Source organism: Globicephala melas, chromosome 3 (assembly GCF_963455315.2).
Source record: "Globicephala melas chromosome 3, mGloMel1.2, whole genome shotgun sequence".
In the NCBI taxonomy this organism is placed as follows: Eukaryota; Metazoa; Chordata; class Mammalia; order Artiodactyla; family Delphinidae; genus Globicephala; species Globicephala melas.
The window spans coordinates 105,964,344-105,984,896 of NC_083316.1; the positions used below are offsets into that span (position 1 = coordinate 105,964,344).

Genomic DNA, 20,553 nt, shown 5'->3' on the forward strand with positions numbered 1-20,553 from the left:
CTCCACTTTCAGTGGGTTAGCTATTACACATAAAAATTCAATTGAAAATATCTTTCAAAAGCTTTAAAGTTCAGAGTTGCAATCTAAGAGTGGAAATTGCTAATTTCTTCTTTGGAAGAAACAAAGTTTTCGAACTTTCATCTGAAGGTTAGTACTTAAAAAGATTTTTAAGAAACAAACCCATGTTTTAAAAAAAAAATCCTTCAGGCCAATGCATTAACTAATAAATTTTGTAATTCTTCTGAAAACATGCTACTGTACGTGTAAAATATATGTTAAGTCTTTATTGAATTTCCATAAATTTAGTAAGGACTAACAAACCCAATGAATGAATAACTGTTGCAGAATAACGATGTAATAATGCCTGGAAGCCTCTTTCTCGAAACTACACAATTCCTTTGCCAATTAGGAATTGAATTTGAAATCTGCTCAAGATAAAAGTGCTACAAAGTTTACATGACCTCCAGAAAAATGAACATCATCTCCACCAATTATAACTATGTTAGAAATTATAAATTTAACTATTTTCCATTCTATGGTGTTTAAATAAACTTATCATCTCGGAAATTTGTTTTATTCCATTCTCAACAACTTATCATTTTATGCTAACATTTCACAATTAATTTTTCTTCCGAAAATAAAAGCATCTGGTGAAGACATTTAAATTTGTCCTAAGTGTAACTATAAACTCTGTCATTTGTGGAATGTACTTCGGTCCCAAGAAATCTCTATTACCTTAGGAATAATGTAAATATCTTAATGTACATATACATACAAGTGTATGTTAAAAGGCTGCATACATCTTACTTTTCAAACTTCACCATATAATTCTAATTTCTCAGCTTCTTCTCAAACTTCAACCTGAATACCAGGATTAAGTTTTTGTCAGTGTAATGGATATAATTTTAAAAACACAAGGTTTCTTTGCAATTCAAAGCCTCTACACATATATAAACCATCACCACTACTTATCTGTAACATTTCAATGACATAGCTTCATATACTCAAAGTTTCACAACAAAGAAAGCACTATACAACTTTAGATGCTATGAAAGCCCTGGGAAAATCAATTGAGTATGTATGTAATTATGAATGATTATGTAATATTGATTTTAGTTTAAGCTTATTTTACTTTTATGGTTCAGTGCTAAACAGTTATCCCGTTTTATAAAATTTACCTTCTTTGATATGCCCTTTTGCTATCAGAACATTATTAATAGTTCACTTGTTGCATCAACACTGGGGATTTTCAGTAGTCTACAGGTCACGAGTTTAACTGCTATTTAAATTATGGTAAATTGTTTTCATATTGGCTTGACCGACCATTTACATGGATAAGGTGGACAATGCTGGATGCCTACCCAGTACCCATTCCCCTACCCCTTTCCTCCTGCCCAACACAACTTCTACTGGGTTGATACCAAACTCTCCTTTTCAGATAGATGACTTTAAGAGGCTTTCATCATCTCCTGCTCCAAAGGCAGGTCCTGGTAAGTCTACATGGAACGTATTAATACCATTCCTCTTACCAGGGACTGGTTCAAAAACTCAAGCTTAATCCAATCAGTGTGTGGAGTATTTCTGAAGGCTAGTATTGGCCCATGGTTAAAGAAGAGATTTTCTCTCTCTAGATGTGAACAAGAAAGCATGTTCCCTTAGTTACTGCTGGCAGTCATTTTACAACCATAAAGAACTGGAGGGTAGGGCAAAACTGACAAAGGAAGGCAAGGCCAAGAGAAGGAGAACAACAGAATGAAAGCCTTGATCATGTCCTACCTGAAGCCCAGTGACTCTGGAATTTTTGTATGCAATGTAATACATTTCCTTGTTAGTTAGGGCAATTTATTTCAGAATTTTGTTGGTTTTGCAGCCAAGAACATGCTACATTTTTTTTTAACAGTGGCCGCACTGCCAACAGTGACTCCTAATTTGAATTAACTCCAAATTATTAGGTTCTGCCATCAGTCACTCACTCAGAATTACTCTAGAGCCGGAGTCCCAGAGTTGGCCTCCTGAACTGAGTTCACTCTGGTGGAAAAAACTGAGACACTTCAGCCGCTATTAGCTATATCTCAAAATCTGACCATGCAAGTTATAGACATAATCAAAGAAGAATGAAAATATTATTTCGTTAGATTTTTTCATCAAGTGATAAAAAATTACACATTTACAACAAGATAAACTTCTCCAAAGGGAGGTTCTCTTTTCTCTTCTTACCTCTTTCACACTGTGGACCAGTGAATCCATAAACACAAGCACAGCGGTTGGGTCCAATACAACGTCCACCATTCTGACATCCATTTTCACAGACGGCTGTACACAAACACAACAAGAAGCTCACTGTACAGTAAATGTCCAAGTACAATGTAGTAGTGTAGAAATATAGCAATAATGGATCTTACTTCTAAAACAAGTCACATCACGCATTTAAGTAAATATATTTCAGTGTATATTGAGACCAAAACCTACACAATTCATGTAAATCACATTGTTAAGCAAGCATTTGGTAAAAGTTTTTTTTAAAATCAGAATCACAAGGATTGGCTGGCTCTAATGCCCATACAGTCAGAATATAATGATTCGATCCTCTATTTCAGTTCTATTAACACTATAATCTATTTTCATAGGTAAAAGTTGACTAAAATATGAAGGAAAAGGATTGTAGACTTTAGAGAGCAGAGAGAGGGAGAAAAAGAAGCAGAGGAAAATGCAACATGAAAAAATAAAGAGGATATGGCAGTAAAAAAGAAAAAAACAAAGAAAAGGAAGCCAAAACTGAAGGCAGAATAAATAAGTAAAAGGCAAAGCTAACATGAAAAATGGGGGAAAATACTATCAATTCAGCAATAAAATACCAAGAGAAGTAACTAACGTGTCAACTTATAGAAAGAAAGAAAGGGGAAAACCTCACTGTGTCAACACAAAAGGTCCTTTCTTATGAAATTAACCCACAGTTCAAAATGTGTAAGTAATGATGACAAACACCTGCAGCACACACTTTCCCTGCTCTGGACTTGCGACAGGGAGACCAGAATTCGGAAGTCAGGTGGCCCAGAGGGAGCCAGTGAGTCAGAAAGGAATCTGAACTCTCTCCCCACCCTCTCTCCCCACTGCACCTCCCAAGGGGAGCAACTCAGCAGCCAGGACCCAAGCCAAGGAAGTGTCCTTAAAAAATCACCCTTCAGATTACTTGAAAAATAACTATTCCTGTGAAACATAATGAGGACAGCTGAATTCAAGAATCTCATCTCCTGCAAGAGAAAATACCAATACTACAAGCTGTGTCATAACCTACCCACCTGTTGAACAGATTAACACTCTGTCCTCACAGAAGTAGAAGAGGATTACATTCTATGACCTGTGCCTCCAAAACAGGACTTAAGACACGAAAGAGCAGTGACGAGGCAGAGCACATTTACATGCGCTTCAAGTGACGGCCATATCGGGAATGGGAAGCTCAATAAATAAAGCAATATCTAAAGATGCAAGAGGGTTGCTATTTCCTTACCAGGAACATGCAGCTGGATTACCTACCATCATCCAGAGCACACAGAATGGTTTCTCTTCTGCTCATAGTAGCAATACCAAAGCAAACTTTGAAACAAGACACCTTCATCTTAAAGCATCAGTGTGCCAATGGTCTTAAAATTCTTTGTCTGCATCAGGCTTCGCTCCAAAGCAGAATTCTATGTATGTCTACACAGGAACGTCCCCCTAAGAACCACACCTTTCCACTTCTTCACTTGTCCCAAGCTGAGTTTTACTAGAAAGTCCAATTCATCACTGCCTTGGAAAAACAGTTGGGCAGTAAGTTAGATCGATAAATACACAGGATAAAAGACGCGAAATAAAGGTCGTGAGAAGCATGAGAAAGATGGAGGTGGACAGGAATGTGGAAGGAACAAAAATCTGTCAAGAGAACTCTCGGTAGGGTATAATTTCACAGAAACAACCGTAAAGATTTGAGTATTTTGATTGCTAAAGGTATACTGCAAATGGGTAACACTCACCTAATGTAATTAATTAATATGAAAGGAATTTTCTTTAAATATTATCAAGGTGTAAGAAATGTAAATGAAAGTCACTGTCCCAGACATGTTCTCTCATTATGCATATGCTAACCCTTATGATGTGAACGGGAAAACGCGTCCATGACTGACACTCAGGATCTATCCCTGGGGAGGCGGAGGGAGGGCTTCTCTCAGGGTTTTCCAAGACAGAGCTTCCAAATGCCAGTGAGGAGAAGAGGGCTGGATAAGCCTGGAGCACCTCCTGGAGAGAGCTCGCCCAGTACACATAAAATCCAGGCTAACCTACACAGGTTAGACTAACAATGCCTCTCTTCTCACTAAATTTCTTTTTGGTGTGGAAAACGTAGTTATTATTCATAAAAAATTATATTAACGTGCAACATGGCTTCTTGTTACTTCAAATGAAATAATTTTTTAAATTTTTCAATTTTAATTTTTAATACAGTAAATATCAGCAGGTATAACCCATTTAAACAAAAGATCGTAGGTGACTTCAATAATTTAAGGAAGTACCAAGGGTTCCTCTGAACAAGAAGGATGAGACTGGCCAATACAGCCATTTGCTTCTATTCCTACTCTCACCTGAGAGAGAGCTCTTCCAGGAGAGGGACCATAGGGAGTTTGCCTTTGTATCCCCCTCATTTACTGTAGTATTTGATGTACTGCAGATTCTCAAAAGCTCCCAAAATATGTCAAGATCTCGCAGGATTCTTCCCACCTTTTTGGGAGGCGGTACAAAGCAGGGAACAGATGAGGAGTTCTGCTGTGCTCAGCACATCCCAATCACGTCATCCTTCCGATTCTCAGCTTCCCTGCCTATAAAGTAAATAGTCCCTACCCCAGAGGAGTTTGAGGATTAAATAAAATGGTGTAAAAAGCAAAGTTCACCCATTAAACTTTGTGGCTACCCATTAAAGTGTTCTACAATCTTAAGTCCCCTTCTTTTTTGTACTGCAAAGGATCTGTATGAAAAACAAGACTTGTTCTACAGCAACCAAAGTTTACCCTGAAGAGCAATAGCCAAAGAAGAGAAGCAGGCAATGCAGATATAAAAGTTGACCAAAAGGAAAAAAAAGAGGTAATTTCCTTCTTTTGAATAAATTAGGATAAAAGTTATTTTATAAAGTAACAAGACATAATGGCAACAAATTTACCTTTCAACTGCAGTTGGAAAGAAACTTGTATAAGCCTAAATTTCCACCATGGAAAGAATGCTGACCACTCAGGAAGAAAAATATAATTGCTTACACCTAGTGTGGGACAAAGCAAAAGGCAAGGAAGAAGACGACTATGGAAAGAAATATGAGCTGGTTTCTTAACTGCCTGCCATGATCTGGGGAGAAGGGAGAAGCAAAGCCTGTTTCAAGCTGGTCAGCCTGTGATATAGAACCCTGATCATGACTGCCAAAGCCCGAATATTTTTATTCAGTAGATATTTACTGAGCACCTACTCTGTGCTAGGTAATATGACAAGTGTCTGTTATTACTAGACAGACTCCTGTACCACTCAATATAGGTACAAACACTTGGACATAAGTCAAATCTGAAATTATGGTAGTTACTTCTACACAAACGTATGGGATAAAAACAGATGCTAAACCAGGTTAAAATGTTACAAAGAGGAAAGAAACAAAAGCCTGTTTTTCTACATGAGATAATATAAATCTCTGCTACAGGCGCTACCTTTTTCCTTTGTCTTGCAGGTTACCATGCTCTCCCAGTTTTCCTCCTGTCTCACTGTCTACTCTTCCTCACTCTTTGCTGGCTTCTCCTTTCTCTTCTCCACCTCAAAATGTTGGGCAGCAATCAAGGCTCTGGCTTCAGCCCTCTTCTCTTCTCTACCTGCACCAACTTCCTAGTGATCTTTGTCTAGGCCTACAATTAAAAGATTAACCATATAAAAATTCAATCTATATGCTCCCGAAGTCATATCTCTATCTCTGACCTCTCTCCTAAGAGCTGAGTTCATAGATTTTTTCACTTGGAAGTCTAACAAACTTCTTTAACTATCAAATCCAAAAGAGAACTCTTGATATCCCATGCTCTTAGCCCCACCTGACCCCAGTCCAACCCACTCCCCACCCAGTCTTTGGAATATCAGGAAATGGCATCACCATTCAGCCCAGAGCTCAACCCAAACCTTCTAGCTGTCATTATGGATCTTTGCTTTTTCTTTTAGTCTCATTCACCACACCCATTCCATCAGTACACACTTCCTTCCATAGATTCTACCTCCAATGCAATCTTAATCCAAACACTTATCACATCCTCAGTTACTAGAGCATCATTTACCAGCACCACTGCACTAGCCTCCTAACTGGCCCTTTCATTTTCTCTCTTGCCATTTCTACAATCCAGTTTCAACACAGCAGCCAGAGTGATTTTTTTTTTTAATGTTAATCGGATTGTATCACTCCACTGCTCAAACTGCACCAATGGGTTCCCATAATATTTAGGGGATAGTCCAAATTTCTTTCCTTGGTTATGAGGCCCTACACCTTTGTCTCTGAACTCATCCCCTGCCATTATTTCTTTCCCTCACTTCAGCCACATAAGTCTTCCTCTTGTTTCCAAAATGTATGTAATCTGTTCCCACCACAGGTCCTTTGTATTTGCTTTTCCCACTGTCTAGAACACTTTTCCCATAGACTTAAAAGCACAGACTCAGGTCTGTGTTCAAAGTCACCTTCTCAGAGATTCCCCAGTTAAAAAATAGCAGAGAACTGCTTATTCTGACCCAGACTCTCTCCCCCTTACTCTCATTTATTTTTCTAGAACTTCTCATTCCCTAAATTTGTATTAGGCATTTCACTTTTCACCTACTTGTTACCTGTCTTCCCTACCACAAGATAAGCTCTAAGAAGTTGGGCATCATCTTGCTGGTCACTGATGTACTCTCAGCACCTTGCACAATGTGGGGCATACAGTAGTTATTCAATAAACATTGCTGAAGGAAATGAAAGAGTGCTTTCTAAAGAACATTTTCTACATTTCTGGGAAAGCAGCTAAGCAATTTTAATGTTTTTATAATCCTCATTTTAAAAAACATTTCCAGGATTTTTCTGGGTTTACAAGTTGATACTGTTACACCCGCCTCTTTACTCCCAGTAATACTCTCTCTATATAAGACAACTTAGAAAGCATCTTCTTAAACCATTTCTTGAGCTGACATGTACTAGTTATCATACCATCACCTTCTTATGTGCTGGGACTAATGAATTTTTTAAGTTATATAACTTTCTTGAACCAAATGTTCTATTACCCGTGAGTAAATGTTAGGCAAGGATAGTTCCATCCCATGAGATATCTAGAGGACAAATTTTCAGATGTATGATGGGCTTCTGGCCCAGTGCTTTTTCGCTTTCCCCTGACTGAAAAGTGTGGTGACATCAATATGGCTTGCCACAGGGGCAGAAGAACATAAAAGCACCTCCTACAGGATGGGAAACTACTTTCCGTCACCTCATTTCCCATTTCTGTGTGAAAAGCAGGGAAGAGACATACCTACAAGAGCTCTTTCTGTAGAACTTTCAGGAAAATACATATATAAACACACATACCCCAGACAGGTACAGCAGCTGAATTCAGGCAAAAGTGGCTAGTTTTAGGATAGGTTTGACGAAATACTCTGAAAGACCAGTTGAGGCAAGGCTCTTCCCCTGCAATTCTAAAGGAATTACGATTTTTCTCCCTGAGGAGTAAAAGGCTGAGTTTCAAGAAGCATAACAGTGTCTCTTCTCTGGCTATTGAATTCTATAAAATAGGGATACAATCAGATCTCCTAATGTTTTTGTAGGTGTAAAAAAAGGTATAAATCTGCTTTGTTATAAATAAAATAGACAAATTATGGGAACATGCTGTATAGCACAGGGAACTCTACCTAATGCACTGTGGTAACCTAAATGGGAGGGAAGTCCAAAAGGGAGGGGATATCTGTCTGTGTATGGCTGATTCATTCTGGTGTGCAGTGGAGGCTAACACAACATTATAAAGCAACTGTACTCCAATAAAAATAAATAAATAAATAAATATGGTGTTCATAATAGACTTTTTTAAATAGTTATAATCTGGAGTCCATTGTATAAAATTTGGAAAATGCTTGAATGTATGAAAAAATACAGAAAAAAAATCATTTATGAAAAAAGAAATTTTGTTATAATCTGATCCACTGTTGTCCAGCTGTTTCCTGCTCTCACCTGGTCAACCCTAGCCTAAAAAAAGTTATTACATTGGCATCTTCTATTCTTGCAAAAAACTGGCCTCAGTGCACGGTGTTCTCTCAAATTCCTTAAGATTCCATTTCCCAGGCTCAATCTCAGGCTAGCTTAACAGCTTTTTCCATATCTGAGAACCACCTACACAAGGGGTCTGCAAACTATGGGCCACAGAACAGATCTGGCTCACTGCCAGTTTTTGTGCTGTCCATGAGTTAAGAAGGGTTTTTACAATTTTATGTGGTTGAAAAATCAAAAGAAGAATAATATTTTTGTGACGTGGAAATTATATGAAATTCAAATTTCAGTGTCCAGAAAGTTTTGCTGAAACACAGCCAAACTTTTTTATTTGCATATGGTAGCTTTTGCACTACAATGGCAGAGTTGAATAGTGACACGGATCACAAAGTGTAAAATATTTACTATCTGGCCTTTACAGAAAATGTTTGTCGACTCCTGACCTTAAGAGAATATTTTTCTTTAAATCAATTCACCTGTTTATTTTAAATTATTTTAAAAGAAAACTTCATAGCATTTATAAACAGAAAGCTAAAATTACCCAAACCTGAAGGCAACCTCAAAAATAACATCAACAGCCACAAGGAGATACTTTGTATCCATTAAGATTGCTACCATCAAGAAAACAGAAATAACAATTGTTAGTGAGGATGTGGAGAAATAGGAACCCTTGTGCACTGCTGGTTCCCACCTGTAGTAAAATATAAAATGGTGTAGCCACTATTGAAAACAGTATGAAGGGTAGGTCTTCAAAAAATGTAAAACAGAATTACCATATGATCCCTGGATTCCAGTTGTGGGTATATATCCAAAAGACCTGAAGCAGGGACTTGAATGGATGTTTATCCACCCAGGTTCACCACAGTGTTATTTGTAACCAAAGGTGGAAGTATCTCAAGTGTCCATCAATGGACAAATAGATAAAAGCAAAATATGACATATACACAAAATGGAATATTATTCAGCCTTAAAAAGGAAGAAAATTCTGACATAAGCTACAACATAAATGAACCACAAACACATTATGCTAAGTGAAAGAAGCCAGCCACAAACGGACAAATACTATATGATTCCACTTATATGTGGTACCTAGAGCTGTCAAATTCACGGAGACAGAAAGTAGAATGGTGCTTGCCAGGAGGTGGGGTGAGGGGAAATGGGGAGATAGCATTTAATGGGTACAGAGTTTCAGTCTTGCAACACAAAAGATGTTCTGTGGATGGATGCTGGCAACAGTTGCACGATAATGTGAATGTACTTAATGCCACTGAATATACACTTAGTAGTTAAAATGGTAACTTTTATATTACATATATTTTACAATAATTTCAGAAGTTTTTTAAACTGCAACAAAACCAGGATAAGGTTAGTTTAAAACAAGCTAGATATTCTTGCACATCTAAGACGTGGTCTTGCTATGTTAAAATGGTTAATGAACAATTCTTAGGGAGGTCTTGATGATTAGCAGCAAACCTAGACGCTGCACCTGATGAAGTGCAAACGGAGTGAAAAGGGACTTTCTTACTATTTATGATTCAACTTTCGTTAATATCATGTCCTTCTACTCATCCATACTTAAAAATATGGGGATTCCTGTAAGAGTCCCACAATTTGGGAAGCACTAACCTAAAGTATTGCCCAGTGATAAGTCAAAATACAAGAGCTATCATCCTTACATTCTTGCTAAAAGGTTGTTTTTGATTATAATAGGATATTCTCCAGTGAGTGAAGAGCTTTGCTGGATTAAAGCTCCCTCTTTCACAATGACATGATTTTTAAAAAATCACCTCACAGCCCTGTACTGTGGTGTTAAATAATAAAATATATTTGAGCAAAGGACAATTTATAAGATTGGCTCTGCTAGGGTTAAATTTGGGATATCCTAAAAACAGAGAGAGATCACAGCGAACGTTACCATTTTTTTCAGACAAGTATCCATGCTTTATGGAACTAGATAAAAGAAAATCAAGTAAATATTTACCTGTGATATATGTCAAATTTGATAAAGCACTAGTAATATTCAACAACATCAATACTCTAAAACAAAAATTTTTAAAGAACTGGAAAACATTAAGTATTCAGCTATAAGGTATGTCTTTTCTACATCAACATATTTTTAAAGGATCTTAAGATCCTTTACAAGACCTTAAGTTACGACTCAGTATCAAACGCCCACTCAATCAAATTATTTCTAATAAATCGAGTCTATCCCAATGTTGCTTACGTTGTCCACAATAAGTTCCAATATATCCTTTCTGGCACTGGCAATGGTCATCTGCACAGGTCCCACCATTCATGCACCTAACACTGCACTGCTGAACTGCAAAGAACAACAAAAAACATAAAATTATCAATCACCAGAATTATAGTATCTGTGAGAGTTATAAAACTATACTAAATACCCAATTAATGACAAATGTATTCTATGGAAGTAAATGTTATGACCCAAGCATACCTTTATTTATTTGTAGTAAGTATGCACATGAGCATATCTGTTACAACATATGTTATTTAGTATATATTTAAAATCTACTACACTTTCAATGTTAAAAGAAGGAAATATAAGGTGACTAGAAGTGTAAGTTCTAGGATGCAGGAAGCACTCATGTATTTATTCAGAATGCGGTGGCTGAGGCCTGGCACTGCCATCACCCAGTGCTTAAGCAACTGCTTCTCCTTCTCTCACATCAAGTGTTTTAACAAGGTCTGCAGGTTCCACTGGAAAATACATCTCAAATCCATCTTCTCCTTTCTGTCGCCATTGATACTGTGTGGTTCAGCTACCCTCATCTCTCCCCTGGACTGTTGCAGTAACCTCCTGATAGGTTCCCTAGCTTCTACTCTTACCCTCTTCAAATTCTTTCTCTGCAGAGCAGCTACAGTAATATTTTAATAATATAAATGGCATTGCTTCATTTTCTTATTGAAACCCTTTCAATGATTCCCTGTTGCATTTGGGATATAATGCAACCCTTCCATGACCAAGGAGGCCGTGTATGATCTCCCTGGATGTGCCTGCTTCTCTAAGACCTTCTCTTCCCAATCTTCCTCTTTGTAATCACATGAACCTTTCACAGTTTCTCAAGTGGAGGAAAGGTCTTTTGATTTGCTACTTCCTCTCCCTGTGAGGGTCCCTCCCTGGCTCTTCTCATGCCTGGCTCATTCTCGTCCTTCAGAACTCAGCTCCAATATCACGTCTCATCAGAGTGGTCTTGTCTGGCTCCTGTAACTAGGTTCCCCTTTGGCTCCAGGCTGTTCTCCTTCACAGCAAAGTTTCCTTCCGAGAACTTACCACTATCTATAATGACTCTGTGGTGTTTGTTTACTTGTGTTTTGTCTGTCTCCCTACAGGGATGTAAGCTCCGTGACAGTGGATGCCAAGTCCATTATGACATCAGGGCACTGAGCTCATTGCCATTTGCTGGGGCCAAGGAAACTGTGGAAGAAGTAGACTGTGGTCAACAATGAATCGAGAGTTTCATGCCACAGTTTCAGATGCCTACTATCCATTCAAGTGGAGATGTCCAAAAGGAATTGGAACATGTGAACATGAAGCTCAGTGGAGGGATCTACTCTAGAGATAATCATTATGAGTTAGCAACACATTGGTAGTAACTGAAGACATATGTAAACAAGTTCACCCAGGGAGGACAGAACTCTTGGGAATACCTAGCTGTGACTGTAAGGCTAATAAAGAAGATACAGAAAAGAGACCAAGAAATAATAATCAAGAAAAGGAGTATTGTGAGCCATTAATATTTTACAAGTGAAGGGAAAAGAGAGCATTTCAAGAAGATACTGATTAATGGTGCTAAATGCTTTGTGGAGCTGGAGCATCTTGAGGACTGGAAAGGAGAGAAGAGTTCCTGATGGAAAGGCAGCCAGTATTACTCAAGGCCAAATGAATTCAGGGATCCTCTATTAAATTACATACCATAAACTGAGGGTCAGCCAGTGATTGTTCAGCTGCCCAGGTAGAGGAATTAAGAAACTGAACTGTAAAAAATTTCTCCAGGTTTGGGTTTTTTGCTGAGGGTGTCGTTGAGAAAACTAAGAGAACAGGATAATGAAGATACGGGGAATGGTATCGTCCAGGCAGTCAGACAAGGGAGGTTCAGGAAAGTAGTGGAAGAAGTTTGCTAATCAGGGTGGTCAAGAAAGTCTCGATGAATTCTAAATAACAGGTTTTCAAAGGTCGGGAAAATGACAGATTATTTTCACAGAAAACGAAACTAGAGCATTAATCAGAAGCTTCATCATCAGACAATGACATTTGTTATATGAATCTTGAATCTTATATTCCTCAATCAGATAAATTATCTATTACCTTTTCTTAGGGAAAATTTGTAGAGAGAAGTGTTAAAAATATAACAACTTCACACTAGTTTGAGGCAGACAAAGATTTATTTAATTATTGAGCAATTAAATAAATAATATCTGCTTCCACCTTGCTATAAAATATTACCTTAAACACTGGCCTAAAAGATTAATCTTGGACCTAAAGACCCATCAATTTCTACTTAGGTCATGAAAAACACAATCTTAGCCCAGTGTTATTGTGATCTTACAGAGCTGTTGGGAGTCAGTATGTGAACAGCAAAATAGCTAATATATGTAAAACAACTGGTCAGTACACAATAAATAGTTGTTGTCATCTCAATCCTCTTATCCTTCCCCTTTAGTTAACCCACAAAACAGGATATGAGCCACAGGAGTTAAGCAAAGGCAATAAACAGAGCTGAGGGTTTGAGACTACAGGCTTAGGCATCAGAATCCCTGGCTTCAAATCCATGTTACTTTGGGCGAGTTAAACTTATGTGCCTCATCCTCCTTCTCTGTCAATGGGGTAATAATAGTATCTCATAATATTCATGTGAGAATTAAATAAAATGATATAGTTAAACACTTAAAACAGTACCTGCAACATGGTAAAAACCCAGTTAAGTTATAGCTATTACTCGCAAAGAATTACTTCTCCACTAAATCCAGGCTCTTTTACTGAATAGACACATAGCATCTGGACCAGTATGACATCATTTTTCTTAATGAAAATCACTCCCCCATTACCCCTTAGTTGTTGGTGGCAACAACTAAGCCACCAAAGATTTTTACTCCAACGATTAGTACTGACCTAGTTAGGAAAATTATCATGGGTCTATATCCTCATTGAAAAGGACATTTAGTATTTACTCAAAAGCTTACAGATAATGCAGTGAATAAGGTCACATATTAAAAACGTACTTGATTTTGATCCACAGGTTGGTGATATTTGGCCGCTGGAACAAGTACACATGTTAGGACGGGAACAAAATCCATCTCCACAACTATTTCTACAAATTGCTGTAGAAAGCACAACAGGGAAACGAACGAACAATTAGGTAATAAACCATAGTTTACAAAATAAGAAAACTATAGTTAAAAACAACAAACCTGAAAAACTAAGATATAAAATATGTGATATATTATATACAATGGAATATTACTCAGCCATAAAAAGAAACGAAATTGAGTTATTTGTAATGAGGTGGATGGACCTAGAGTCTGTCATACAGAATGATGTAGTCAGAAAGAGACAAACAAATACCATATGCTAACATATATACATATATGGAATCTAAAAAAAAAAATGTTCTAACGAACCTAGAGGCAGGACAGGAATAAAGATGCAGACATAGAGAATGAACATGAGGACATGAGGAGGGGGAAGGGTAAGCTGGGACGAAGTGAGAGAGTGGCATGGACATACATACGCTACCAAATGTAAAATAGGTAGCTAGTGGGAAGCAGCCACATAGCACAGGGAGATCAGCTCGGTGCTTTGTGACCACCTAGAGAGGTGGGATAGGGAGGGTGGGACGGAGATGCAAGAGGGAGGGGATATGGGGATATATGTGTACGTATAGCTGATTCACTTTGTTATACAGCAGAAACTAACACAACATTGTAAAGCTATTATACTGTAATAAAGATGTTAAAAAAATGTTTTTAAATATGTGATATATAATGCCTAATTTCAGATATACAACAAAATTACCCATTGTAGACAAGTGAATAAGTCTCTTAAGTATCCTTATGATAATGTTCACACAAATGAAGCTACTTCAAGTTCCATAATCCTAATCATTCAACTCTTATCAACACAGGTCATCTTTTCCATTCAAGGGAAAGAGTTTATAATCAGAATTCACGGTGAGAAGACAGTCTTGGTCCTAGGAAGCTGGGAGGGTTGAGGAAACCTAGAGGTCCTGCATACCTTCAGAAAACACAGCCAACTCTGTAAAGGACCTTCACAGGAGACAGAGAATGTGAAATTGGCTGAGCTGGAGGCTCCACGCTCTAACGACTTGGCCAAGCCCCAGGGGTTCCATGCACATTCCTTCCCGGCTGGTATCTGACCTGCCCCATCATCAATCTTTGTTCCCCTTAATAATTCTCTCTCTCCTTCCTCCAGCCTTTCTTCTCCCATTTTACCTCCACAACCTAGCCTATTCCCGCTGCTCAGAAAAGCTGCTGCGACATTTTGATGGAGGGAAAGTCAAAGCCTCCTGCAGCTATGACCTCCAAGGTATGAGGGTCATCAGAGCAAAGAATGTTAGGCTCACTGACACAGCACATACCACAGATCCTCAAAATCGGTAGTCCAGTGCCTTCAAATGGGAAGTCTCTCCCATATTTAGAGTCAGTTCATTTAGGAGCTGGGAGATTTATCTCTATACCCACAAGTGAATTCTCTCTGTGCACACAGGCAAGTGCTTTAATGCTCCATGAGTGGATGCGTGAAGACAGGAAGAGGAGAGTCTGGGAATGCCCTGAAACTAGCTGTAAATATGTATGTAAATGTGTGTATGTATCTTTCACTAGGGAGGGGGTCTCACAACTTTCAAAGAGATCTGAGCCCCTCAATATGTAATGTAAAGGGTGTGTTCTATAGAAATGAACTAACTCAATAAATGTTTTTCTTCTCCGGATTGCCTTTTGACACCCACATAATATGGCCAGCATCTCTATTACCACTCCCTATAAACGAAAATGTCATAAATTATAGTGTGAAGATAAAAAACAATTTTAGGCAAGAACATGGCTTCTGCCATGGAGTTGACTATTAATTCTTAAAATGTGCTAGATTTTCTGATCACCAATAACTTTCCAATGAAAAATGTTTACTAAAACATTGTTTTATCTCAAAGCCCCCTTACCCTCAGTAGGTAGACATTTAGTCTAGACTTACGTTATATACAAAGTGCCCCTTCCCAGGTCCTAAACCCAAAGAAGGTCTGATGGGCTGGAGACTACTCATCCTCAGACAGAGCCCTGTCATGGCCACAGGTGTACCCTGTATATCCGTGAACCCATGAGAAGCAAGAATGCTTAGGCTCTTTCTCTTCACACTCATCTCAAACTACAGTACATCTCATCTAAATATCTGTCCCTCCCACAATGACAAAAACGATGAGGCCCAGAAATACCAGAGAGGAAAGGAGAGAGGACCTGGGTGTTGGGATTTCAGTGATGCTGGGAGAAGATGCATGGCACAGTGGAGAGTAAATGAATGGTATGCAAGAGGTCTGAGGTTGAGTTCCCGCTCTGCCATTGACCCACTGCAAGCTCGGAAAAAAACCCACAGCTTCTCTGGGTTTAGTTTTCTCATTGGTAAAATAAAACAAAAGGATTATACTGGAATGTTCTGATGTCTCTTCGGGTCTCAAATGCTATGATTCTGGGCCAACCCCTTCCCACTGTTATTCACTGATCAAAATGCTCTTCATAGTATAATTTCACAACAAAAAAATTAATAAGCAAACTTTTCCATTGCTTCATGTTCTAACAAGATTTCAAAAAAACAAATGGAGAGTGAGAAAGTCAATTTCATCCTTTTGGAAACAAATATTTGGAAGTTTGGAAGTACTTCAGTGATTTTTGCAGGCCACAATTAAGAACAATAACAACAAGACGCAGACTCAAATCAAAATGCATTAAGTTTCCAGTAGTTTGAGAAGTATATTTTTATTTTAATATCTTCTCATGAAGCCTGGTCAAGGCCAACCAGGTTAAAATTCTAGGAGTTGATCATTTTAATATCTTTCTGTAAAGAAAAAATGTTGATGTATAAATGTATAAGGAAATTAATCTTTGGTCCTCCTTTTCTATTTGTATTTCACTTATTCTCTTTTTGTAAGTTTCCTCAGAGCTTTTCTTTTGCTAAATGATGGAAATTCAATAAATATAATAAATAATTTGTTATCATAAGAAAGTCATGGAATGAAAATTCTTTTTTTATTGAAGTCTAGTTGATTTACAATATTAGTTTCAGGTGTATAGCACAGTGATTCAGTGTTTTTGCAGTTTATACTCCATTATGTTATTACAATATAATGGTTAAAATTCCCTGTGCTATACAATATATCCTTGTTGCTTATCTATTTTACACATAGTAGTTTGTATCTGTTAATCCCGGACCCCTAATTTGTCCCTTCCCCACTTCTCCCCTTTGTAACCACTAGTTTTCTGTATCTATGAGTCTGTTTCTGTTTTGCACATACATTCATTTATATTATTTTTTAGACTCCACATATAAGTGATATCATACATTTTCTTCTTTCTCTGTCTGACTTATTTTCACTAAGCATAATTTTCTCTAGGTCCATCCACATTGCTGCAAATGGCAGAATTTCATGGAATGAAAATTCTTAATTTTGACTTTATGATGGTTTCAATTTAGTTATTACCTCCATATACTACAGTTTTAAATGTCAGACTAATTGAACTAGTGAACTTAATACAAAATATTAAGGTAAAATTTAGATGAGACCCATGCAAGAGAATATAAACGCATTACAGTCTCCCTCTCTTTTGTGCACTATTTTATAGTCTTGGGTATTTGAATTACCTTTTAAATGTGCTAATAAATATTTTTGTAGATATCTCTTGACACAAGTACTGTAAATGTTTCTTGGAGATATAAAGATCATTTCAAAGTTTATGCTTTGTACAGATTTATGATACATGTACAGTCCAGTGTATTTCATAAGCACCCAAATGCTTGGAGTATCAGAAATGAGGGCTACAATATTCACTGTTACTTTGAGATTTCCAAAGCTGATTTTCTAAACATGTAAAGAGCACACTGTTACTCAAAGAGCAAAAATATATTTAAAGCTGACACTCAGAGGGCCATATATATACGTATACATTTTTTTTTCCTACTGCGAATATTCTGGAAGGCTCTGTTCTCTGGAATTCCCATTCCACACTGATCCAATAAAATCTGACTTTACAGATTTTCAACACGTACCATAAACCAATCCCTTCTCCTCGGCTACTCTCCAACTCAATAATGGCAGTCACATTCATTACATTTAGTGAGTCAGACTTTCCGCAGTGCCTAAGTCACTCCCGGCTAGTATGGCAGGTGTGTGGTGAGTGACTTAGCTGTTTCAGAATTCTAGGAACCATGGAAGTTTAAAGCAGGCACAGTAACACCCTACTGGTCTGAAAAAGTAAATGCACCCTCTACACACGCCTCATGTATATGACTTATGTGCTGGAGGGGAAAATATCCAATACCCTTCCATTCTTTTTAATAAAAGTAAAGGCTTATAATCAAAAGGTTTATTTAAAATATTTATGAATCACCCTAAAGAACACAGCTGTTGCTTCCTGTTTTTGCCTCATTACTGGATACTGTGGGATTTTTTAGGGTAGAAATAAGAAGCAGCTAGCATTCACAACACTTGAGATACCATGCCTTTCTAAAAACTGCACAGAAATAACATCAAGTGTCTATCTCAAACCCACAAAACCAATAAATATAGAGTCAGAGATGCCACTACATCCTTATTATCCCTTGGCTAGTGTGGCTTGCCCTTTTTCTCTCTTCATGTGGCATAATTATCTTTTCCCTGGAGAATATTGAGGTCAATCTAAAGTCAAGACTGTCTCTAAATAAATGTGCTATGACACCTGGCTGTCCTCCCAACAAGGCAAATGTGGCTGTGCTATATAAATACACAAGAAAAGGCCAGTCACACTTCAACTCACAAATTCACAGGCATGTGAAGTAAGACATCCCATAGTCCACGACTGTGAGGCTGATAATGATAACTAATGACTTCTCCAATTAAAACCTGGAGAGCTGGGTATACACTTTGGAAACTGAATAAAGTAATCAAAACTTTTAAGGTCAGATATGCAAAACTTTTGAAGTTCTAAGACTCACACTTTGGAAATCTACTGTACACTATGAGATCTGGGATCTGGAAATCCTAAATTTCCTAAATGTCTTCCAAAAATTAAAAAAAAAAAAAGTCAAGCCATTTGGAAGAGTTCTCTTTTAAAATTTTCGTTAACCTGGATCAACTCTAAATCTCTGAGAGTGCTCCTTTCATATCTATGTTAGATGACTGTTGAGATGAAACCAGAGATAATAAAGCGGTTTTGTACGGAGGCCTAAGCAAGCTTGATCTTCAGAAGGCCTAAACCTCCTGCAGAGTCAAAAGGCAGATAATTTACATAATCACATTGTGGTCTTATCTGCTCTCCTTCAGGAAAAAGTGGTGTGGGTTATCTGGGGAATTGCTGTACTCCCCCTTCAGTTTGTATTAATAGACATAGAAAGATAAAACTTCCAAGTATCTTTGAAACCTTTATTATTATTGCCCTTCAACAGAGTCTACAAGTGAAGTCTAAACCGAAGCAAACTGGCTGCTTCTTCCCCACCATTCAAATGGGGTCGCGCGTCCTAATTATTACTGCTATGTGGCCACCGGATTCTAAACGCAAATGTGTGTCCAAACGACTGAATGCAAGAGGTCGGCCCTGAGATGGGGCCGAGCGTGCTGCTCCCAAACTGCGATCCCAGCCTAGCACTCACGGACAATGCATTGGTTTCCTCCAGGGAGCGTCTTCCATCCCGGGCAGCAGTAGGAGTGGAACCTGGATCCGCATACGTTGGGCCTGCGATAGACAAGTGAAGTAACGCACACTTAGAGAGGGGTGCGGTAATACATTAGCAGTTTTCGTAACATTTATGGGACAACCAACAGACCAAAACTACACGTCAAATTCTTGGGGCTTGGGGCTCAGACGTGGAAGTGAACGAGCTAGACACTGGAATGAGGAGGGTCAGAAATGTCTAAACATTGCCTTTCATCCGCCCTCCGTTGCTACCTTTTTAAGGAGCGAAAAGAAACAGGGAAACATATAATTTGCTACTATTCTAGCCTCCGGATGCAGAGAACAAAGGGAACACTCCGTTTCAAAAATCCTTGCCCTCGTCCCCAAATCCATCCCTCCTTGATCAACTGTTACTTTGGCCCCGACATGTCAAGGATGGCGAGTCGGAAGGTGGAGCGCTCGGCTTGATGTTTAGAATGAGCTGTAAACCCCGCACACGTCCTCAAACAAAAGGCTCGGGAGTTGCGCCCCCGACGGTGGGGAGCAGGCAGGCTTGACCAGCCCCGGCGCGGGGCGGCCTGAAGCGCGCCTTCCGCCAGGAACTTGTTCCCGCACGGCGGGCTCTGCAGGCGCTCCGCGATCCGCACCCGGGGGCCTCCGACCCACCCGCTGCCCAACCCCCCGAGGGAGGTTTTTTTTGTGGTTTTTTTTTTTTGCCGGCCGAACTGCTGAGGAAAAGGGGGAGGCGCTTCTGGGAGTCTTCGGGGTCTACTGGTGGAAGGGGCCTCGGCTCTAGCCGCCAGAACTGAGTTTTGGGAGGGGGTGGGATGGAAAGCTGCCAAGCCGAGGTTTCCCCCCGTGCCGCCTGCCCACCTACCCTCGGAGCACGTCCTGCTGTCCTCGCCTGCGGACGCGGCTGGCCGCCGCGACGCCCTCCTCCCGGTACTCGGGCACTGCGAACCCGCCTTCAGAGCCCGCCGCTGCGGGCCTGACCTGTTGCGGCGGCGACTGGGGCCGGGGCGGCTTGGGCGGCGGGGGCTGGGGCTGGCCGGCTGTGCCCTGCGCCCAGAGCGCCACGCAGCCCAGCCACACGAAGTAGGGCTGGAGACACAGCCGCCGTCGTCTCCCCATCGCGCGCGCTGAGAGCGCGCGGACCGTGGTCCGCGGAGACGGAGCGCTCGAAGACAAAATCTACGCGGCCCGAAAAAAGTCAGGTCTAACAAGCCCTTCGTCGGCTCCGGAGACTCCCTTGAGCTCGGGCTCCCTGCTCTAGTGGGAGCCCAGGACCGAGCGCTGGCCCGCTGACTGCCGGCGAGGCGCGAGCTCTAGAGCAGCGGGCGGCGAGGCGCGGCGGCGGAGCGGCCGGCAGCCCCGCGCGGTCCACGTTGCATCCCCCG

General features: G+C 39.6%; 1 protein-coding gene across 1 annotated transcript in view; it reads right to left on the reverse strand.

Annotated features, from left to right (window-relative positions):
- FBN2 (fibrillin 2) overlaps positions 1-20,287 on the reverse strand; it is a 231,314-nt gene extending 211,027 nt beyond the window's left edge. The window contains exons 1-5 of the mRNA XM_030869739.2: positions 20,034-20,287; positions 19,134-19,216; positions 13,505-13,603; positions 10,488-10,583; positions 2,218-2,313 (exon numbers count right to left, since the gene is read on the reverse strand). Of these exons, the coding sequence (XP_030725599.1) occupies positions 2,218-2,313; positions 10,488-10,583; positions 13,505-13,603; positions 19,134-19,216; positions 20,034-20,287 (628 nt within the window). The remainder of the gene's footprint in view (positions 1-2,217; positions 2,314-10,487; positions 10,584-13,504; positions 13,604-19,133; positions 19,217-20,033) is intronic.
- Positions 20,288-20,553: the final 266 nt, after the last annotated feature.